This window comes from Lepeophtheirus salmonis, chromosome 4, assembly GCF_016086655.4.
Source record: "Lepeophtheirus salmonis chromosome 4, UVic_Lsal_1.4, whole genome shotgun sequence".
NCBI classification, from domain to species: Eukaryota; Metazoa; Arthropoda; class Copepoda; order Siphonostomatoida; family Caligidae; genus Lepeophtheirus; species Lepeophtheirus salmonis.
Genome location: NC_052134.2, coordinates 47,243,352 through 47,268,921, shown reverse-complemented (window position 1 = coordinate 47,268,921; position 25,570 = coordinate 47,243,352). Strand labels below are relative to the sequence as shown.

At 30.8% G+C, this 25,570-nt stretch overlaps 1 protein-coding gene and 1 long non-coding RNA gene across 2 annotated transcripts; one reads left to right on the top strand and one right to left on the bottom strand.

Moving 5' to 3' along the window:
- Positions 1 to 2,866: 2,866 nt before the first annotated feature.
- LOC139905230 (uncharacterized) lies at positions 2,867 to 5,276 on the bottom strand. Its single transcript, XR_011779864.1, has 2 exons — positions 3,277 to 5,276; positions 2,867 to 3,020 (listed from the first exon to the last, which is right to left on the bottom strand). It is a non-coding gene; the product is annotated as an uncharacterized lncRNA (long non-coding RNA).
- A 329-nt stretch (positions 5,277 to 5,605) lies between these two features.
- LOC121116081 (uncharacterized) lies at positions 5,606 to 7,990 on the top strand. The gene is made up of 2 exons (XM_040710296.2): positions 5,606 to 5,867; positions 5,935 to 7,990. Exons 1-2 carry the CDS (start codon positions 5,825 to 5,827, stop codon positions 7,797 to 7,799), a joined length of 1,908 nt encoding a protein of 635 aa, XP_040566230.1. The 5' UTR covers positions 5,606 to 5,824; the 3' UTR covers positions 7,800 to 7,990.
- The last annotated feature ends 17,580 nt before the right edge of the window (positions 7,991 to 25,570 follow it).

The window sequence follows — 25,570 nt, the reverse complement described above, 5'->3', positions numbered from 1 at the left end:
AGAACAAGATACAAAATGAATAAAAACACTTTTTAATCATTCAAAATACTTCGAAATACGTAATATTAATTCCCACATTTCATTGGGGGATTTTTTAAGGGTAAAAATTAACTCTTTAACAATAATAGTGCCAAATTACTGTAATATCCAATATTTCGGAATTCAGATGACTGAGAGAAAACTGAGATCAGTTTTGTATTCTGCAATCATAGATAAATTTGATTATTATATTCCATTCATTTGTACAAAATCCCCCCCACTTAATTGTTCCCCTGTGTTATCTAAGGTTATCATCAAAAAATACCAGCTCTTTCAAAAAATTGAAATAACTGCTTGAAGGATTGGTTCCATGGGTATGTACTTTAAATCAGTGGTTCCAAAGGGGTTCGCAAAATAATTTCCAAAAAAGAAGTATACAATTAAAATGGACATTACTTGGATTGCCATCCAAACTTATATAATCATGATTGTACTTTTTTCTTCTGGATTTAAATAAAATATATTTTACAGAAAATAGTACTCCACAAAAGCATAACTGATACAACCAATTTACTGCCACAGCTAATCATCTGTCATCTAACAGGGATGATGTGCTTATCAAACTTCTATGTAACCCAACACTAAAAACGGATTGGGATTCTAAAACACTTAACGTATTCTGGATTTATCTTACGAATGAATACTTCCTGTAGGCTAAAACAGCTTCGGATTTACTTGCACAAATAGGTTCAACTTATTTTTGTATGTTTGTATATATTTTCTGTATTTACTTATTAAAAAATAAATACAGATCGTAGCTGAACATGGAAGAAAATATTTGAGTTGCTATTACAAAGAAAGAGAATTGATAGTATTTAAATTATTCCAAGTAGTACATACGACTGATTTAATATTTACCATATATTCGATTATTTTTTCATGGTATTTCTTATTTTTTTAAATATATTATAGGACCATTGTTATTTAAACAAACTAGACTGGAGTGAATGTTGTCGTAGAAAAAAGTAAATTTAAAACACTACAAGATATATTTAAATAATATGGTCCTTTTTAAAATAAATGAAGATATAGGAAGGATATATGAGTGTGTTTACAACATATCTTTACATATTCAAAAAAGTGAAATTAAGTAGTCTTTCACTTATGCCTAAATTTCACTCATTTGAAGATTTAAAGATATATTATCAACGAAATAATACTTAACAAGATTAATAAATAATATGACATTAATAATTCCTTGATCCCGTTGGGAAGGGGAAATCAATTAAGTTGTCAATTAATTCCAAAGTCCTGCTTTGTAAAGGTGTAAAGAATTGATTGGATAATTTGATGTGGGGAATTCCAATATCCTGTTTGTCACTTGGGTTATATATTTATTTCTATGATAATATAATATGTAGAATTAAATCTTTATTTTTGATAAATATAATCCAATAATTTGTATTAATTGTCTCTGGGTGAAGGGTGTGATATGACTTTATGTCACCTATTTTCATAAAATACTCTGCAAATTTTATTTATATTGATCAATGAAAGGTATAAGGTTCACAAATTGTTTAGGCACATATTTTAAGAGTCGAACTCAAAAATATTTGGGAACCACTACTTTAAATGAATTAATATCTAACAGGAATTTCATTATTGCTAAAATAAATACGGATTTCATCTTAAAACTAAACATTCTATCCATGACCTACACCAAAAAATAATCAAAAATTGTAATAATGGTAACACACAATCACATACTTTATAACCAATAAATCAATTCGTTGGGCTTTTTCGTGTCCATACCTACGACTAAATAATTCAACTCATATATTTAGTCCAATCTGACAATTTTCATTTAACTAAGCCCCTGAAATCACCGTCCATCTCAAGTATTTTCATGAAAAAATTTTACGTCCACCCTCAATTTATGAATAACCTATTTTATCATTTCTAAAATTTAAAAATATTTCATAGGAAATAAATGTAAATTTTTTACCTTATAAGATTCATTTCTCAATTTTTTTTAGGGCCGATATGATGTTTTCACGGTTTGAAGGGATCATTTTTTACAGCATACACTAAATTATTTTGAATATGAGCTGTATCATATTCATTTTAGTATAAAAAAATTTGAAAAGACTTAAATGCACATATTTTTTAAGTGACCACAATCTGAGAGGCTGAAATCCTTCTGTATTATCTTTGAAATTAAAATGCGTCAAATAGATTCATTAATATTTTGAGAGCTTAAATAATATCTGATTTTGTTTTTTATTTGAATTTTTTGTGTGATATGGAATAAAAAATAACAAATATACTCGACACTTTTGGTACATATTATCAATCAGTCAAAAACTCAGAAAAATGAACTCGTCGATATATCCATGGAACTCTATTGGGAACTTTGTTGAGCGAAATTATAACATTGTTTAGGTTTTCCAAAAAAAAAAAAACCTTTTCTCAGGAATACATATGAATAATGGCGCTACAGAAGCGGAAAAAATTGTTTATACTCCAAACTATCCACCTTAAGTCTTTGCTTCCAAATCCTAATACTTAAATAATATGATCAATTTCATTTCATTAAGTCGAGAGTCATAATATACTTTTGTAAAGTAATATAGTATATTAAATTTTTTCTTTATTTATTATAAATTAGATTTCGTGCACAAGTCGATTCACAAGTCTTATCATTTGAGTGCAAGTTAAGTCGTAAGTATTTGATTGGTAGATCAAGTCAAGTTGCAGGTCTTAAGACTCCCATTGATGTCCCAACCTCTTTGAATGTATAAATAAATAGATTTTCGAGTTCCCCAGGGACGTTCCTGCGTTTCGAAAATTCTAATTCATAGGCATGCAAAATTACTTATGACTATAATTGTTAATAAAACTATCCTTTATTTTTCTGAGAATAAATTGACAAATTTATTTTATACATCAAATAATAAAAATGGATTTATGATTAAACAAATACAATATAATTTATTAACTCGATTTTCCACTTTCTTCTTAATTGTGTGTTGGTAAGTAACCTAAAATCAAAGGAAAAGTTTAATTTATTAAATGAAAAATAAAAAACATTGTACTGAAATTTGGACCAGTCCCAAGCAAAAACTCTATATTAAAAACCCATTGGCATAAAATATTGTTTAAAAGTACAGCATGGTCTTTGGAAATCCGAACACGTACTAATTCAATAATTGATTGATTTATTCAATAATTGGTTGATTAAATGAATTAATTCATATTTGGATTTATTAAAACAATTATTTACATAACAAAACAAACCTAAGTTCTTTAGATTACGTGCAAGTCGAGAAAATGACACTTGAACGTGATCGACCAATTTCCATTCTCACACTCTATGCAGTTGTACATCTCCAGGATAAATGTCTACGCCGTCAAGATGTCCGAAACGTTGAAGAGAAAGAAGGGGTCTATCATGGAGGCCAAACTGGACCTAAAGGAGTTACAGAAAATAGCACAGGGCAATCCCTGAAGCCCTTTTTGACAGAAACAATGAAATAAATCAATTTTCTCCGTTGCAAGATTCCTAAGAATGAGTCTTTTGAGTCCTTTTGAACTCTTTTTTGACACTTTTAGCCACACTACAGCATTGATGCCAGCTCCATCGACTACACCTTTGAGTGCATGTTGAGGTGATGGCCTGCTGTGTCTGTCATCTAAACACCAAGGGTCTGTTAGCCACCGTCAGACAGCCCTGGGACGCCAAAACAGAGGACTTCATCTGTAACGGATGACAAGCCTTCTGTCGCCTTCTGAAAGTGGTTATTGCTGCTAAGGTCGCTTATAATAATGATTGAGAGAGTTCAGACATATTTATTATATTAATTTTGTTGAAATTATATGGCTAACAAATCAATTATATCTTGTTGAAGTTTAAAATTCGAATTGTTTATATTTTATTGGACCACTCGGTATAACAAATATACCGTTTTAGGTGGGAAAGGGGTTTAGACGAAACGTTATATATGAGACTTAAAATGGAACTATATTTATGGGTTTTGGGAAAAGAATTACATATAAATCAATAAATTATAAGTGGCAATATTTGAGGAGAAAAAAAAATATGTGAAAATAAAAAACTCAATCGAAAGATGTCAAAAAATGAAGGGCAATTGAACTATAAAATAAATTATAAGGACATTATGTAGGTAGATTAGAGTGTCCATTTACAGGAATATATATTTTTTCAGGACGAACAAAGAACTCTTCTATAAGGGTCAATCAAAAACCTAACTATAGCAGTGTTTTAGGTCTATCAAGCTATTTTTAGCGTAACACAGGTAGTTTAAGTTTGAAATAAATTGTATTTTGGGGCGAAATCGGCCCTATTTAAGCCTCTAGTACAGGCTCAAATACGATATTATGAGGCACTAATTGTATTTTCTATATTTTTAGTATTTGGTTTAGAGATAAATAAAGATAGTACCCCTAGTTTTTATTAACTAAAAGTGTTTGAGATGTACACGATGATTTGCATTTTCCCTGTTTTATCAAATTTAAAGATATTCTTCCTACTTAATCAACAACTAAGGTTACATTTTGATAAATGACATCTATGCATCGTTTAATAGCTACTAAAAATAATTTACATATCAACTACATATTAAATACTGCATAGAGTACAATTTTTGACTATGAATATCATATTTAGAATGGCCTAAAAATGATCGATTCCAATACAAAAACGTGTTTTACTACGCCTAAAAAGATCGGAGAACCCTAAAACAATACCAAAGTGACTTTGGTCATTGTTTTCAGAAGAAAATGTCTTTGTGCACATTGAAAAACATCATTGGTCGGAAATCAGGACAGTCTAATATACATTATAGGGGATTCAGATAGACAATTTCAAACATTCATCAATTTCAATGGGTTCTGTTATATGGTCAAATAATTTTTTCAGATTCAAATACTTACAAATAGTGATGTGACTATCGGAATCCATCTTAATTTGAAAACCTTTCGTTGTGTTCTAAGTTCTCAATGTATTTTCTTCTCAACTTTTGAATGTGTTAGCTTAGGGAGTCATGACCAATACCAAAGTAACTCCACCCACAAAGCAATATCAACTTTTTTATGTTGGTCTTGATCCCTCAAAAGTATTTGTCTCTGATAAAGTGGTATTGACTATAGGCCTACGTACAAAATGATGTGAAGGACTGAACTTTTTAAGGGGAAATATATGTAAGAGTAGATACTATGTGGACTGAAACCATCTTCTTTCCTTTAAGAATAATAAATATTTACTCACATCATCAATGGAAAATTCTTGAAGATGGCAATGAAAATGACTTTAATTCCTAGACGGAGTACTGAAGGAGTGCACGCAGTTACGCATATCTACAACTACTACAGTACCAAAATCATGCACTTACAAAATGAGGAAGAAACGACGGGTTGTAGAACTCCGACACATCATGCAAAATAATGTATATCATAAAAATAAAATAAGGGGACAATCACCCTTCAGGAACGAAGGAACAACTCTACGGCGCATCTTCAACAATTTCATATCATTACGAGGGGTTACATACTTATTTTACGTACTTTTGTAAGTTAGTATAAAAGGATCAGACATTTCCTTTAATCTACAGTCAACTTAAAGATTCCAATAGAGTCACAAGTACACAATTACATAAAATTACAGAAATAAACTGTATATCTCTTTTTATAAAAAATTCCAATTCTTGATATCCAAATACTCAGTGATTTCTTCTTCCAAAAGTGTTTTATTAATATTTTTTGGGCATTATTACTTTATAGAGTGAAGGAGTTATTTATTTATTAAAAAGTACAAAAATCCTTAAAAATGAAGACTCACTCAATCTCTTCCACCTGTGCCATAATTCTAGGTATGTCTTTCAAGCTCCCATTTATTAAAATTAAAAAAATTCATTCACTTGTTTCATCATATTGCAGGAATTACCATTGCCTTTGCTCATGGTGATGGATCTGGAGGACATCATGGAGGAAGTCCCCTAACACAATATGGAAGTTCTTCCTCAGGATCTAACAACGGAGGAAGTGGAATCTTTCAAAACGGATTTAATTCTGGAGGCTCTGGATTTGGAAATCAATTTGCTGCTCAAAATACACAAAATACCTTTGCAAATGGACCACAAGGAGGCAATGGTGGCTTCGAGGGTGGAAGCGGAGATCCCATTGCTGATCTTGAAAAAGCTGTTCCCGGAGTACCTGGACAGGATTATCCCATTTATGGCGAAGTCCCTGATACCGGATTCACATGTGATGCTAACACTGTAGAAGGTGGATACTATGGTGATACTGGAGCTGAGTGTCAAGTATTTCATATCTGTGCTGCTGATGGAGCCGACGGTCTAACAACGTACTCCTTTTTGTGCCCCAATGGAACCATCTTTAATCAGCAATACTTTATCTGTGACTGGTGGTTCAACTTTGACTGCTCTACTGCTGAAGGACTCTACTCCATTAATAATGACATTGCTGCTGAAAGAGAAGCTTCCACTCAAGCTCTCCTCGCTTCATCCTCCAACAATCAAAACTCTGTTGTTAATGCCCCAGGTGGTGGATACTCTGCCGGAAATAATCGTGGTTCTCAAAGAGGATCTGGATCTCAACGTGGAAGTGGGTCTAGACCCTCTTCTGGTGGATTAGGTGGATCTGCTGCTGGTGCTTCTTATGGTTCTCCATCTGGAAGTGGTTCAACAGGAGGTAGTGGAAACAGTGGATTTGGTGGATCTTCCTCCCAAGGAGGAAACCGTGGGTCAAGTGGAAATAGAGGAAGTTCTTCCCAAGGAGCTGTTAACGGCTATGGTGCTCCTTCATCTTCTGGAAACCGTGGAAGTGGATCATCTTCTTCAGGAGGAAGTAGTGGATTCGGGGGATCTTCTTCTCAAGGAGGAAACCGTGGCTCAAGCGGATTTGGTGGATCTTCCTCTCAAGGAGGAAACCGTGGCTCAAGTGGAAATAGAGGAAGTTCTTCCCAAGGAGCTGTTAACGGCTATGGTGCTCCCTCATCTTCTGGAAACAGTGGAAGTGGATCATCCTCTTCAGGTGGAAGCATTGGATTCGGTGGATCTTCCTCTCAAGGAGGAAACCGTGGCTCAAGTGGATTTGGAGGATCTTCTTCGCAAGGAGGAAATCGTGGCTCAAGTGGAAGTAAAGGAAGTTCATCCCAAGGAGCTGTCAACGGCTATGGCGCTCCCTCATCTTCTGGAAACCGTGGAAGTGGATCATCTTCTTCAGGCGGAAGTAGTGGATTCGGTGGATCTTCTTCTCAAGGAGGAAGCCGTGGTTCAAGCGGATTTGGAGGATCTTCCTCCCAAGGAGGAAACAGTGGCTCAAGTGGAAATAGAGGAAGTACATCCCAAGGAGCTGGGAACGGCTATGGCGCTCCCTCATCTTCTGGTAACCGTGGAAGTGGATCATCTTCTTCTAGCAATAGAGGAAGCGGTGGATTTGGAGGATCTTCTTCTTCCTCTTCTGGTGGAAATCGTGGATCTGCTGGATCTTCCCAATCATCCAACAACTACGGATCCCCATCAACTGGAGGAAACAGAGGCTCATCAGGAGGATTCAGTGGATCCAACGGTAATAGAGGTTCATCAAGTGGATCAAGTGGCAACAGAGGTTCATCAAGTGGATCAAGTGGCAACAGAGGTTCATCCAGTGGAATTGGTGGTGGTAACCGTGGAAGCAGTGGCTCTTCAGCTGGGTCTTCTTATGGCTCTCCCCTTTCGCCACCCCAAAACGGATTTGGCTCTTCCTCTTCTGATAGCTTACCAACCTATGGTGGTAAATAATTCTGCAGGATCCCAACACGCGCTTTCAACTCATACTACTCTAATCTATCGATTAATATTATTATTCAATGATTATTCTGCTCTCTTGTTTATGACAAATATTTTATCATTTAAAGAAACAAAATTTAATTATGTTAAGAAACTGTTAATTTGTTTTATTCAGTAAAAATACATACGTTATTCTATTTAAACTATGAGTTATTTTATTCAACGATACCAACATATAGGTATATAAGCATGTATATTTAAAAGGCATGAAAAAGATAAAGTAAAAATATGAAGGTATTATGAGAGTATTATTACTATTATTGTATATTAAAATTCAAGGATACGACCTCTTTGAATCTTTTAGAAGTGTTCTTTTAATGATTGTATTTCTTTGGGGAGGGGAATTGTTATTATTTATCATTAAACAGTTTCTGTGTTTTTTTCACTTCTTCTTTCCTCCTTTGATCAAAGGTCACAATCAGTAACCCCTTCTGCTAAATCGACAACACCTTTGTATTTAGACATTACGTACATATAACAGACATTGCATGGATATTTTAGTACAAAAAGTGATAATCAAAGACTTCCGTCTAAGGTAAATTATAATACCAAATTTGTACGTTTTACATATGATAGGGCACTGGTTCTCAAACTATTTTACGGATGTAGGGCGGGTTTTTAAATGAGCGAGGCCTGGAGAAAAAATAAATGAGTGGACTTTTTTCTTTCTTTCTTTTTTTTAAATTTGATTTTTATAAAACTCTTAAAGTTTCACTTTTGTCAAAAATAAAATAAAGAACATATTGTTTGTTTTAGACCGACCTTTTTGTTAAAAAAAGATTTAATCTGATTTAGCCATTTTTGTTAATATTTTTTCATACTTAATTTGTTTAAAATAATTATTTGAATTTTTAAAATGCCCTTTTTAATAATAAGGTCAATCTTATATCTATTTTGAAAGTATTTTTAATATTTTTTCAATGTTTCTTTTATTTGTCAGATGGATTTGCATTGGGTTTTAGTGGTTTATAAGTAAACATTACACTACTACAGTTACTTAAATTGACATAGGAATTGTTTTTAAAGTACATATTCATAATTTATATTCAAATTGACTAAGATTATCGAACTTATGCACATTAAGAGTATAATTTGTACCAACTGCGTTGTCCAATGAGTAACGTTGTTTTATCTTTTTAATTTCTTTTGTGTATATATATAAACAAATTATTTTTAGCGCGGTCCCTAATCAAGAACTGTGTCTGTGACAATTACCCAACCCCTAAAACCAACCATGTGCATATTTTTGGTCGTATGGGAAACACATCTTTTCTTTTACTTTTGCTTAAGTAATATTTTCTAAATTTTTTTTTTTGATGATTCCAAATTTTGTATAAAGTTAAAATTTATCAAATGTTAGACAATATTACTTTTGGTATATCTTTATAAAGTGTAAAAAGTATACAAAATACTGCCAGTGGAGATAAGTTAGCAAAAAGTTACTGAAGGTTACTAAGTTCAAAAAGGTTATTTTATACTTCTTATTCTATCTTACAATATGTGAATGACGTCATACTTTCAATCCTAAAGCATAGAATGTATGACGCTCTCAAGTATTTTAGTATTCACATTTCTGACTATGTAATGTCCACACTCGTGTTGCATTTAAGAGCAAAACTTCACACAAATAAATTTTGAAGGATTAAGACCTTGACCCAAGAAGTGATAGTGCTTTGTTTTTACAAGGTAATAATTTTGATCTACTGACTTTAATCCAGGTCATGACAACGAGACGACCAAGAAATTTAAAAATTCATCAATACAGCACAATCACTCTCTATCAAGAATCTCATCACGATTGGACAATGTGGTGAGAACTATTTTATTTTTTTAAGTTTTAGCAAATAAAACCGTTTTATTTGGAGGAAAAATTATTTTTCGATATCATAAATCCTAGCAATTTTTCAAATACATTTAAAAATTTCCCCCTCTCTCAAGATTTTTAAATTCTTTTTATTTTATATAAGGGGCATTCCAAGCCAAATCATTGACTCAATACAGCACCATCTTCGATTTTTTTTTTTTCAAATTTGGCAAATATTTTAATATTAGTCAAAAACTCAAAAATTCAAAATTTCAGTCATTATTGTCCTCCGGTTCAGGATTTAGAGGCTTCTAAAGTTTCATCCTTGACGCCACCAACTTTAATTTTAAATAACTATAATTTGAATATTTTTGAAGATATACATGTACATTGAAAACAATTTAATAGATAATCCTTTCTTTTGTTGTGTTTTATTGTATAAACAAAAGAAAATGATTTTGTACCAATTGGACTTCAAACATATCCATTTTCAATTACATTCAAATATTTGATTATAACATATGTAAGAAGTACCATGACGGTGTACCTATATGAACTAAAATACTTTCATTTGTCATTTAATCTAGACTAAATAGACTGAATGGAAGTTAGTGTACCATTCTAATATCTTAGTGCAATATATATTTTAAAATATTTTTTTTTTTTCTGCAAACAATAAAAATTATCTACAAATTATTTTAGTAGTATAATGACCAATTTGTCAATTTAGAAGAAAAATCATCCTCCTTTCCTTTAAAGCAAAAAGGTTCTGCATTATTTCAAATCTTTGTCAGATGTCATGAAGTTGTTGAATTTTTGGACACTAAATTTTTGTAATCAGTATTGAAAAGCAATAAAAAGCTGGTTTCAAATCTTTGCTTACACATAAAAAATGTTTTGGAATGTAAATCTTGATGTCCCTCTCTCCTGTAAGGCTCTTATTGGAAATATAAAACTCAATTATGTGATTGACGTTAGGCATTAAAACAAAAAGAACGAATAAAAAGAAATCAATATTTCAATTATTCTATGTCACAAATTACAGATTTATACGAATCTATACTTAACAGAAAGGGGAAGTTTTTTTTTTCCCCTTAAAAAATAATATCAATATTCTTAAATTGCATATACTAAATCCTCCTATGGGAGTGGTTTCGTATAATTAAAAAATTTAATTAACCTAGTGTACAATTTGGATATTTCACTCGTTAAGTAATTTCTACCATGTTAATTTGATTAATTCAAAAAAAAGTGTGGAATTTTTTGAAAATAAATTACTGTTGTTGGAGTCAAGCCAAACAAAAAAACCAATCAAACTGTTGAGCTATCTGTCGGGTAGATTTTGGGTAAGGAAAATATGCCAATTTTCGAATTGGCTGAGTTCTGTTCTTAAAAACTCCCACACAAGTTAAACTATTATTTAACTTGGCGTTATCTTTGTATCTAGTTCTACTTTACAAAATGTCCGTTAGATTGGGCAATGCACAAAATGTCTGTCAGAGTTGGCAATGTGCAAAATATCCAGGCAATCTATGAAATTTCCCACGGAGTAGTCAATTGTCCTCTTAACTTAATTTACATTGTCAGGTGAAATGATTGTAGGTTATTTGAGTATTAAATAATTCATTGCTAAGCCATTTTATGATTAAAGATTTATTTATGATACAATTTTGTTGCAAGGAATTTGATAATATATCGCAGGGATGTCCAACCTGTGGAACTTGGGCCTCATAAGGTGTGACCCACTACTGATTTACACTTCATGTATTTTATATTTTAGCAATATTGTGGCAATATCATCAAAACGAGTAGAACGCTCATAATACATACAAAGGTTAAATATTTTTGGAGATTCTAACAGGGTTAAGAATTTTTTTTCTTTTTTTTTTCGACCAGCGGCGATAAGTAAAGCCTATACAGGTTGACTTATTTTATGAAATATATATATATTACAGATATTAAAATATATAAAATAAAAGTATAAAAAAACGTGACAGTGCAGGGGAAAAAAAAACAAAGGAAAAAAATTGGATAGATCTGATAGATTAATATCATTCAATACTTTAGTGTTAACAGTAGAGTTGAAGGAGGAGAGCACCAGATCCAGAATATTGCCCAAAGAGTGAGTAGCTTTACTGACTTTTTGTTCAGGGAAAAGATCTTGAAAAATTTCTATATACAGTCTTCTAGTAGACGAGGAGGGGATCCAAGATGCCCAATCAATATTACGAAGATTGAAGTCCCCACAGATGATTGTGTGTAGGTTATTATAGATATGTAGAAATTAATTTTTCTTCATCATGCTTGGCAGTAGGAGAGCGATACATAGAAAGGATCCTATGATTATCACAATTGGACTTTGCATATTTGGAAGTTTACTTCAGAGATCTTCCTGATTTTTTGAAATTATTACATTTTATATTCAAAAGTATACTTAAATAAGTATTTTGTTTATGTCTATTTTGAAGAAAATAATAAAATTTATATGAAATATACAACAGTTTAGTTCGAATATTATTATTATTATTTATTAAATAGGATCAATAATTCAAATATAAATTTTTATTAGATCTTTACTTGATGGTGTAGTCTTCCTGATATTTTATCACGTTTGTTCAAATTTCTCACTTTTTTGGCTTACATTTTAGTATTAAGAAAAAACTCTTAGCCCTCCAGTTGCATAGGAGCCGTCTGACGGTCATAAACCACCACCAAAGTTACACATAACTTTATAAAACCTACTAAGTATAATACCCAAAAAAAAAGTTTTATCCGTTGAGTTGTGAGGATAATTAAGGTTCTTGATACTCAATGAAGCGGAGGCGGTGGATAATGAACCACCTTTTCGACCAGCGGTTAACTTGCACAATCCACGGGCTGGGATTTATTATAGGAAATTGAAAGGGCTCCTTGATGCTCATGGAAGCGGAGGCGGCGGGTAATGATCCACTTATTGAACCTGAGGTTCTTTTGCACAACCCCTGAATGGGGTGTATTATGGACTTTTAAAAGGGTTCCTTGATGCTCAAGAAGTTTAAGATAATGATCCATTTTTTGGACCAGTGGTTCACATGCTCAACCTATGGGCAGGGGTGTAGCATAGGATATTAAAAAGGGTCGTTGATACTAAGGATAATGGTGGCGATAGGTTTTGATCCACCTTTGGGACAAGGTGTCTTTCTCCAGACCTAGTTAGCCGAGGTATATTTTTCAAAATAGAATTGAGTGCCTCGAGACAATTTCTTGTTATAAAAGATGGGGTCTAAAGAGAAGCTTCTTTTGAATGTGTCGTGGCCTCCCAGTTCTCCCGATATGAATCCTTTTGATTATTGCATTTAATCATAGGTCGAGGAAGCTGCATGTGACAAGCATCCAAGGTCTGTGAGATCCTTGGAGTTCTCCATCAAGGCCACATTGGATAATTTGTCAAAAGACTTCATCAATAAGGTTTGTGAAGCCTACAGGAAAAAAGTGAAGGCCACCATTGAGGCTGAGGGAGGGCATATTGAATTATCAAGGTCGATTTCAAGAATAATTTACTGGAAATATAAGTGTTAATTGTATGAATACAATATAAGTTTCTCTAAAAATAAACCACAGTATCAAATTGCTTGTAATGCAATTGTATCATAATCAAATCCTTAATGCTCAAATGGCTTAGAAATGAATTGTTTAATAGTCAAATTACCCTCAATCATTTCATCTGCCAATGTAAATGAAGTTAAAATGGCCACAGAGCACTCTCATTGAAATTTGATAGATTGTCTGGATATTTTGCAAAATCCCTGATATTTCACATTGCCATATACACTGGTTATTTTTACGTCAATTGATACACAAATCTATTATACTATACAACAGTAATATTGTTTTTGATTTTTAATGATCATCACTTCTTATCAGTAGAAAAAAGAGTTTGTTGCTTTTTATAATCCTTAGGAATGATACAAGAATTAATTTTTTTAAAGTTGAGTTCGAGTAATATTCGAATCCAACACTAAAAATCTTATAAACCAAATTTTTTACTATACACAAAATATACGAGGGTGATCCGAAAAGTTTTTAACCTCAAGATAAAGATAAAAATAAAAGCTAGTCTCATATCTACCATCACCAAAGTTTCATTGTATTATCAATTAAATCAAACGTTGCAAGTCATATAAATTGCAACTTGCGAAATCTTATTGTATAGGTTACAACTTGTACAATATCATAGCTGGTAAACCACATATAAAGAGTGTGCTAGCTGTCTGTACTGTGAATATGATTTCTTTGAAACGCAATTGCTTTGTCGTTCGAGAACAAAATAAATTCATCAGCTTATCATTCGGCAATTTTGAGGCCATAAGTCCGGCAAGATGAAGTCGTCCAAATTAGTTTGGAGCCAGTGAAGATTCTTCTGAAATTGTTGTTGCTTCAAAATAAGCCTTCGAGGCTTCACATTCCCTCCTTACCTGGCAAACAAACGTCACACTCAGTCCAAGAGTTCAAACAATTGTTATGTTGCCACCCTTAGCGTGGATTCGAAGGAGGGCTACCTGCCTTTTTCAAATATTTCAGAAAACAAATTTGTCAGTTGATTTCATTTTTCTCGAACTGGTACAAATTTGAACAAGCTATATAAAACACAATTAGCTGCCTAAGTGCCACGTTTACCCAAAAGAGTCTGTAATGTTACAGAAAGGTAGCTTGCGCACCTTGTATGTAATATTTATAATTGTTTATATTAAAATCATACACAGCAGAAATCCTGACTCATAGTCAATTGTTTTAAAAGTGGGGGTGGGGCCTTTAACTATCGTTATATACTCATCTTCATTCATAAATATGTAGGCATCTTCTTTTTATCTCTCAACTTTTCCTCCGAAAGATAAAGAAAATTCAAAATCAGGGGGATTTATAGGTGTTTTACACCGATGGGAAATTTACCGGAAATAAATTATTTCGAAAGAAAACTTACATTCAATTTTTTCATAGCATAACCTTTAGGCGCTTCGCTAGCTTTGCAACAAAAATTATCAAAACAGTAATTTAACCATTTATTTAAATAGGATTATTTTATATATATGTTATGTACAAGTTGCGACTTTGTACAAGTTGTAAGCCGTACAAGCAACAGTTGCAACCTAAAAATGAGATGAATGATTTACAGCACTTCGGATGAGAATAATTCACTGATTGAATATTCCATGGATGATGATCAATACATTAATAGTGTAATTTTTGGCTATTTTTTTATACAAATTACTAAAATATAAGTACGTTTCTGTACATTATAGAGTTCAAATTCTCAGAGTTATTTCATTCATAAACAAGTAATAGCCATCTCATTTTAATAGATAAAAATGAAATTATATTATCAATAGTTGGTAATTAGAACAACCAATGTCGTAATTAAATAATACACTTTGAGACGAAGAAATTGAAACTTTTACAATGTTATTCAACTTTTTGGGGTGGAAGGTTAAGCCTCCCCCCATAAATTAGGCTAGAAACCCTATGGATAACCTTACCATATGTACCTAATTCATTAAAAAAGGTTGAATAAAATTTGAAGATTTACATGAGATCCATTTTTTAACGCTTTAAATGAAAGTGTTTCTTTCAGTTTTAGGTTGCATGCCAAATAAGATATTTAAGCATCTCACAGGCCACCCTACTTAAACATTGGCGTAGAACAGTATAAAATATAAACACATTAAAAATTGACATTTGAATATTTTTATTTTGAGATGTTTTAACTTCGATGACTATAAATTGACCGTGGATTAAGTGCATTTTTTTTTTAAGTTCTGGTTGTGACAATCCTCATTATCTCATTGAAGTGCCCATGAGTGAGGTTGTACGATATTTATTTTTCATCACATTCATATAAAAGAAAGCAACCTCACACAACTATCTTGATCTAAACATTCAACAAAAATGAAGACCCGATTGTTTTTAGAAGCTCAATTGCAATTTAATTTAGAATTTTTCGGATAAAATGATCATTTTAACACATTAATCAATTCATCATTTGATTGTAAGATCAATTGGAGTGGCCTAACAGAAATTTTGCTAAAGGACAATTTTTAAATTAGCCGTACAAAATGATTTTTAATTTATTGATATATGCAATTGTATATTTTAATTCAATTTAATATTATATTAAAATAAATGGGTATTGTTCATATTGTATATATGTCATATAGGAAAATTAATTATTGTTCTTTTGCAGAAAAATATTTTTTTATTGATTATATTCATTAATGATTATTATATAAACACAACACAGTAGTATGTGGTTCCATTGAAGTTCGAATATTTACCATTTGAGTACAAATAATAAATGAACATGACAGCGGTTCTAATGGAATAAGTGCTAACCACTTCTCCGTTTCCAATTAATTATCATTTGACATGTAATATCGAATATTGTAAATTACTCATGTATTGACGAGCAAACATAATATCTTACAAGAGCAGTTACCTTACCATATATTTGGCCAAAATAGTATTAATCAAAATACATGAAATTTCGAATAAATATTTGGGAGTTGTTTTTTTAGTCATTAAACCTATTTATCGCACTATAAATAAGCTATACATCATTTTTCGGCCAAATGTCCCAAATTGTCCTTCTGCAAATTGTAAATTTGCCATATTGTCCTTTAGTGATATGTCGTTCGGAAAATTGTCCTTAGACCAATTGTCTTAAAACCGAAAATAAAAACATAAAATTTTTCTTATTTCATTTATTTTTCACAAAAGAAGTTATAAATTTTAAGGTACACATACATTGGTTTAAGATCCCAAATAAATCAATGTTTACAATGTTGGAAAGTACAGTTATAATTAATAATCAATCATTTGTAGGTTTGTGATGTGTGCTTCATTTGCCATAACTTATTTTTTCAATGCACAGTGTAGATCCCTTGCACGATTTAAATCAAGGATCCTTAATGGATGTCCCAAGGTCCAAGTTTAGCTGGAGAGTTTATTTCATATGGCCTTAGAAAATTATTATAATGGATAAAAAGATGTGTAGACAAATCATCATATTTTTATTCTAGAAAAAAATCCCTTAGTTGTTCAAAATTGTGGAAACGATTTCACATTTAATGCCTACTCTCAATAAATAAAAACAATGGTATCACTCGATTGTTTAAGAATTTGAAGATTTTCAGTAGAAAAGTTCTTACTTATTATATGAAAATAATCTGAGCCAAATTTAAGTTTTCTCAAATGAGCTGTTCATCCAAGATGATCAACTTTATTGAAATTCTTCTTCGCCCTAAATTTATACACATTGCCATGAACTTTGATTGGCAGTCGTTACCTTCTTCCCAATAACTTCAAAATTCTTAAAAGAGAACCTTGAAAATTGTCATGAGATAAAGGCCAAAATGAACAAGAATGATATGGAAAATTACTGTTTTATCATTTATGTAATCTGCCAGTTCAATGCATGTTTATGTACTCCATATATGGTTTGATCTTCTGCGTTTATTAGATTAGATCTTAATTGTATTAAAATGCATTCAACTGCTAATTATCTCTTGAAACAAATATTGCAAAATCATCATTTCTTTTTTATATAAAGTAGAAATAATAAGTGAATGAAGCAGAAAACGATGAAGAATCGTTATTTTTTTCCATTTGTTTGATTTTTATGGATTAAGTATATTGGTAGGATATAAATTGAAGGACTTATAAAAGCTCTATTTCTGATCTGCATTGAAAAGAGTCGAGGTATGTTATACAACTGTATATATATACAGCATTTTCTCTTTCATATATGTATAATATTGTCTACTTATTTAGATTAATATGAAAAAGGGAGTTTTGTTCCTTCCTTGTGTCGTCTTACAATAAAATATGTAAAGTGCAAACTCATTGCTTTACTCCTCCCACTGATCCAAAGTAGCAAAAGGGACAAACCCCAAAAATTGTCAATAAGATTTGATTAAGAAAATGGCTTTTATCAAGGAGATCTTATATAATATGTACAGGGCGGGTTTTGGTAATTGTCTCGTAGAAATTTTAAAATTAAACAAATATGAATAAGCCAATTGGCAAATAAGTACCTTGATATATTTAGAAAATTAAAGTATTTAAAACTAAGTATATAAAGTTGTTCAAAATAGCCAAGCTTGGTCAAACGCTACTGGGTTTTTGCTTTGCAAATGGTATGAGCAGTTTCTTCAGGGATTTTGTTAGCAAATAACAAAAATAAGTATTTATGTAAGCTTAATTGGCATTTCTCTCGATCAATATGGAAAATTAAGGGGATTCAGATCTGCTCAAGACGGAGGCCAATTTTTTCGTTTTACAAAATTGTTTAAAGTTATTTTTCCACACAGATTGCACTTACAAAGTTTAATGAACCTAACCCTAGAAGGAAACTTTTTAGTGGGAAATGGCTTTACGCACACTTATTGCAGTACATTTATCTTCAAAATTAAAAAAATAGACCTCCTGGTTGAATTATCATATCGTCTGGAATCCGATGTTTGATAAGCATAATGCCTTCATTCATTAATCTTTCAGCTTCCATACTCCTCCTCTCGTCCATTTAAAGAAAAAGAAAAACAGATTGAACAATTTTTTTTTAGATGGAAATAACGAATCTTCGTTATAATATGAACTGAAGCATCTATTTTTATACTGATGGTGATATTTGTCATTGACCTTCCTATAATGTTAGTATCTCAAGTTCAAATTCTTATGGTTGCTTCATTAGTGATTTGATTATAATAGTTACATTTTGACTTTGCTTGATATCCTGATAAGTTTGATGGATGAATTAAATATATTAAATTTCTAACCTTAAAATTATCTCTTTGATAGATATAACACGAGTTATTTGAGACTCAAATCGATCTAAATAATGAAACTATTACAAACTTAGAAATTACTATTAGAAGTATTCGTGCTTTTTTTTGCGATATATTTGGGAACTTTGTCTAGAATACGTTTCTTCTTTTGTTTCAATACATCAAACAGTAGAGTTAGAAAAATAAATGTTAGGTAAAGACTCTTCGATATAAGAATTATGCAGAATACTAGATAGTTGTTATATTTTATTATGAAAAAGTTCATTACGGTGCAAAGTACCTGCTAATATTATTATAAATATGCAAAAGCTTCAATATGAGACAACAAAAAACATGACAATAAATTAATTTTACCATTTATAGTATCTTATTCATAAATTAAACGTTAAAGTAGTTGGTGTGACCAAAAAATCAACAAGAAGGTTAAAGTAAAACTACTCTTTGACAGATTTTTAAATAAATATTGTGTTTCCTCTGATCACATATTTTTTATATACAGAGTTTTGTGTCAAGTTGGGGACATTTAACAAAATGGAAAAAATCTTTAAAAATGAAAAAGTAAAGAAATTGTTAAGGCTAACAATGTTTGAAAAAAAAAATACGACTAACAGAATAAAATTAAGATTCAATACGTTTATTTTTGTGGACTTAGCAATATGATTATTTATTATTCTTTTATAATGAAAAATATTGTATTTCTAACATATTTTCAGTCTTTACCTAGTCTTCAATCTGCATATGACATTAGGGATTTAAAAGGACTGGACTTTTAGAATCAATTTTCCATCATATAAAACTACAGAAAGATAGTCTTGAGAAAAAACATTTGGGCCTAACAGAGTTAATGGCTAACTAAATGTATTTTGGAAAAATTGAAGCGTAAATCAAATCTGGGTCATAAATGACCTCTGTAACGTGGTAGTTGTGACCAAAATAGGCAATTACAGAGGAAGGTGAAAGGCGATCATGCAAAAAAATACTCTGTAATCTGTATAACTACAAATTTGTACAATTGATACATGATTCGTCCTTGATACATATGTATTGCTACACAAAACACTCTCTTTTCCATTTTGGTCTACTCTGTTGCAAAGTTATAAAGGCTTATAATTTATTCCAGTTTTATTTCCATATAAATTTGTAGGTATGTGGAGTAGACTGTCCCATTTTTGAGTTTATGTTTCTTCCTCTGCACAAAGAGCTTTTCTATTAGGAACATAGAAAAAAACTCTTGTCAGCAAGGTTTTAAGCAAATCATTACTTTTTTTGTGGTAGTAAATGTCAATTTGAGGCCCTTTAAGCATGTCATATCATTTTTAGGACTTCTAGCAAAGTGCAAGGCATTTTTAGGTCATTTATCAAAGTTTGAGGGATCTGTGGGCATTTTTGGAGTGGTAAAGGTTATATGTGGGGCGAAATTGATTGTTTTAGGACTCTTGTACCGCCCCAGGTAGGATGGAATGATTAAATAAATGCACTTTTTCTATTTAAGAGTATTTTTATATTAAAATAACCTGAGAGGCATCAAATATGAGCTAATGCATGACGAAGTAATAATAAAAAGGTTTCTGGTTGGATAATAATATTTACATTTGTAGATATGGATAATGATGAGGACCATGATGAAGACTAGTTCTTCAATATGATCACTTTCGGCCAAAAAATTACATCTACCACGCCAAAAATCCCCTAAGATCTCTAAAACTTACTCTTTTGCTTTAGTGCAACCCTGGCCTTCTTCTTGAAGAGCCACCCTATTTTGTAATTTAGGAGGGGGTGGGATTTACATTTATCCAAAAACGGAGCAGTCTAATGTACATATGTAAGCATGTATTTTTGGGATGATCCCAATCAGGAGGAATAACTGAATATTCAGAGGAGAGGGGAAGAGAAAAGGTCAACACATTCAGTTTATTTATCTTTCTCCTCCCTCAGTGGGATCTTTTATTAGATAAGTAGTACCATAATCATAATTATCAATCATGATCCTCATCATTCCATCCACCAAACACAATAAAAACAACAGGAGGAGACGGAGTAGAAAAGCGTGTTTGATAGATTTTGATACTACATTTTTATTTCATTTTCTGTATGTGATAGTCTTTCTATCTTTCAAAAATATCTTGTGTTTTATCGTACATAATATATAGATATATTCATACATTAATTTCATATACTATTTACAAGCATGTAACCTTTTTATATGTAGATTAGGGGTATAAAAAAATTAATATCTATCGTCCCTGAACTATTTCTGAATAATTAGTACATTTAAATTGCATAAAGTGATATATTTAAAGCAATATAAGCAAAGAACGTCACGCAAAAAAAGATTTTTTTAATTAAAATATAAGGTAATGCATACACTTAATGTTTGCTATCAAAATACCATTAAAACTATTTTAATACAAATTTAAGAATCGCTTAAATACAATATAAATCCAAACCTCAAGACCCTTCAAGAGTCCAAATTATTTGTAATACAGCCATTGAATTGGATGAATCTCAGTGATGAACCATTTTTTCCACTAGAGGATCCGTATAAATATTGTATTCATTTAACACCTATAAATATTCAGCATTGGGAGGATATTGTAATTCCAATTTTTGAACAGTTATCTATGAACTACATACATGAGATCCGTGACTCACTTTTGGGGGGTAATCCACTTATAGGAAATTTTTCTACGACATAGCATAATTATATACTTATGTAATATGTTTGTATATAAAATTAAATATATACATTGTATATTTATAGGAGCCATGGACAAATTGGGGTTAGGGATCCGCCAATATTTGTAAGGGTAATTTTTTTAATATATAAAACTATTTTTTGTTTTTTGTGGAGAGTTCCAAAAATATCAAACACTCTATGCTAGAATATGTTATAGTTAGAGATGAAAAAAAACTATCTAAATCCTCGTGTAAATCAAAAAAGTTCATACATGTTGGCAACTTTGATAGGCGCCATATTTGCTTACAGAGAACATTGTAAAAACTATAATGATCCTTGCTCGCTAGTACTTATGCTGTTTTTAATTGTTTTTTGGTTGTTGTTTTTTTTTAATAGGGATAAATAAGTGATAAAAAGACAAACATCTTGCAAATTATCAATATATATATATATTAAATGAATGTTTGTGTTGATTTGGACAATTTTTACATCCGTAGTTATAATAATACATTCAGTTCTTTTAAATAATGTATGCGTGATATTTTTTAATATTGTTATAAAATAAGGGTATTATTTGTTTTTGTAGATAGTAATTAATTTTTTGTAATTATAGGCAAAAAAAATTTTGAAAAAAATAAAAAAAATTATTTTCCTAATGTATGTATGAACAAGTTTACATACATATATGAAGGAGTCATAAAAAGGTGATGAAATTCACTGATTTCCTTTCTCGATTACCTTTCATGTATGAAGAAATATATTATATATGTATCAGATATGTTCTTTTTTTTTACGTAAGAGACGGTGAAATATAGTCTAGATAAAGAAATCATAATCATGACAGCTTAAGGGAGTGAAGAAATATCTACATTTATGTTGTATGTACAAACTATGTACATAGTTAGAATTCTACGAAGGAGCAAAGTGTCAAAACAATTACCACGTGAACAATATTTCTACTAGGTTTATAAACATTTTTTTTCATTTATTTTTTTTATACAGGACTCTCTTTCTAAAATCCAACACTTTTTAAAATCGGACACATTTGTTATATTTCGATGTTGAACTCAAAAAAATATGATGTACAATTGTCTAAAGAAACTGTAGACAAAAAATAAGCAAAGTCAACCGAGAAATAAAAGCGTCATAGCTAGAAACATGGACCAACACAGAGCTTCAATTCTGGAACTATCCGCACATGGAAAATCCCTATCATAGAGCTTTAAGATTTATGCCTGTAACCGGTTTGGTGTACTGGGTCTACACGAGAGGCACACCAAAAGCGTTTATATGTTTAGCCTAAAAATGGAAGTATATCGAATTCAGAACAAGATACCAAATCAATAAAAACACTTTTTAATCATAAAAAATACTTTTACATAAGTATTATAAATCCCACTTTTAATTTGGGGATACTTTTAAGTGTAAAAAAGTGCGTAAAATCTAGAGATACAATAATATTTTTTTTAAAACATATATTTATTTATGTTCAATAAACTATACTAATCCAAATAATATTGTATATTTTTTTGTAAAAATTCCATAATGTCGGTTTTTTACGATGTTCGTTTTTTTAAATCACCTTCATTCAAAAAAACTACAAGAAGCGCTTTAAAAAAAGTTCAATCGAAAAATGAAAAAAATATATTACTTTCTTTGAAAAAAAAATTAAATTTTTTAGGGAGGGAGCCAGTTAACATAAAAACACGTGGTTCTAGGGGGGCAAAGAAAATAAAACAAGGAAGTCCACATGGTAGAGGGAGGTAAAATTTATTTGAATAAGACACCGAGTTTCATATTTTTAACGAATTAAATGTATAAGTCTAACCTAAACCTTGCTTTTAATATTTCAATCATTAGTGACCCTTTCTTTAACCAGAAAAAAATATGACATTACAAACCAAAAGGGTCCAATGGACCCATAAGCAACAGTTATATAGATAATTTTGTAAATTACCCATACTGAAAATATTTATATTGTTTCAAATATAATCATTTTTGTAATTTATTTCGGATCTTACTGCATATTATTTTTAATTAGGTAATGTATATAATGAAAAAAGTATAATTTTTGAAAACAATTGCAACACATTGTATATTGTATGTTTTAGAAAAACATATGTTTGACTACTGTCTCAAATTGTACTCGTTCTATATGAATTGTGTTAGATCTGTAGGATACCAGATGAATCATATTTTTCATAACCGATATTTTTCAAACATCGAAGTAAATACATGACAAAAGTGACTTGGGCACTCGCCAAAGTGGAAAGCCTCGGATTAATGTGAAATTGAGTTATGTATCTCAATTTGTTCTTAAGTTATGGGCGATTATACACTTTTGTCGTTCGGTGTAACGTTGAATTCGACCTTTGACGTTGAACTCATGGAACTTAAGGGCTTCTTACTGTGACCATATATAATTTTCGTACCAGATTTGATAAAAAATCGATCTATAACTTTTGACTAACAAAAAAAGGGGCCAAAATATTACCAAAGTTTAACTTCACACAGTCACAGAAAATTTAATTAAACTGAACAATATTATAGCTGGAATATATTATTAAAAATGTAGGGAGGATCCATTGGACATAAGGAGTAATATTATTCTTGTGATTAATAGTAAGAAATGATTTTTTTACAAAAAAAAACACGCTTAGAAATTGATAAATCATGAAGCACGTATTGTGATTTAACTATATGATATATATATTTGTTAAACAAGTTAAAATTAGGGGCTAAATATAACTGGAAGTCCAACAATTTGGCTACACTATGACAAATTTCTTTATTTTTTTAGAGTTAGAATACAATATAGGTTGGAGAGTAAAAGGTTGCTAAAAGGATGCCTTTTCTACAAATTGTTAAATATATGTTTTATGCATCTTCATTAAAAAGAGTTAATATTGTGCCTTTTTTTTTTTAAACGTGACAACTTACACCATGTTTATTTTTCATCATAAATTACACACAATATTTTTTTAATTAATTTTTTCTCGTAAATTACTTGACAATATAAGAGTAGACACTTTAAAGTATTTATCTACTTAACAAAATATCACATAATTTTAACTTTAATATATTTCATAATAATGAAGCGTAAGGGAGTTCAAAATGCATTATTTTTAATCATAAATTATATATATATTTTTTTCAATAAATAAATAAATGGATCTAATAAAAGAAACTTTTTCATTACTTTTATTAATAGAGAAAATATTACATTTTTGTTACTTGCTACTCTACTTTCTTTGGCATTTTCTAAATCTAAAATTTCCATTTGTGATCCTTTATTCACTCTCCCAACCCCTGTTAATACTACTAGAAGGTGAAAGTAAGGCTTTTATTTGAAGTTTGTTTAATAGCACAATGTTCAACCAGAATGTTTTTAACTATACATTATTCTAGGGATATATCTATTGAATTTTAATATTTAGACCACATTATCTAATCTGTCAGTAAGTCCCTGGTTCAACAAATATATGACAAATAAATTTTTTAGCCAAAATCTTCATTAAAATAACATTGAAGATATGAAAAGAATCAAAGAAAAAATGATGATACAATTAACATAGACAAATAATACTTAACAGTTTTTGTAAACGACTTAAACCACCTGCCGTTCACTCAGCTATTGATTGATTTTTTTGATTCATACCTGTAATGTGGATCTATGCTTCAACAAAGATACATTTTTCCTTTGCTAGAACAGCTCCAAATAGGCCTCTGAATCTTCCATGCGTTGTTGTTTCTTGTTTGCTGTGAGCAAATGCAGAAAATCTTCAAAATCAACTTACACTTTTTTTCGAACAAAAAATTTATTATCCTGCGGACACACTTTCATCTGAATGTAGCCTCCATTGTCTTTGATAATGGTCTTGATGCGCCCCAAGAAGGTCCTACACGTAGTATTAATGTAATTGGGCTCCAACGTTCACTATTATAATACTTCAAAATTATCAATTCTTGTCATGCACTATTCGGAGTCCTCTCATTTATAAATGTCCAGATTTCAACTACGCACCCGGTATTTCTCCATGACTATGTACATTCCTACCTCCCGCTCTTTATTATTATGGATTGACCTTGTTTGAACTTGAAATTGAGGCATTTCCGTATTAAGTTGGGTATATGAACTACAAATAATAATACATTCTGCCGAATAAATAGAATAGAAATAATGAAAAATACGATCGTGTTTTTTTATTTATTTTTTCCCATGAGTGAATGCAATTGGAATCATATTAAGATTAATTATATGTATGTAGGTAGATATATTTATATATTGTGGATATGTTTTCTGCATTTATATTACTGCATTGTTTGTAGGTATATGAGGAAACCAAAACCATTCATGAAGTAAATTACTGTGTTAAAAATATAACCCTTTTTGATTAAAAGGTCAATTTAAACTATTAGATAAAGG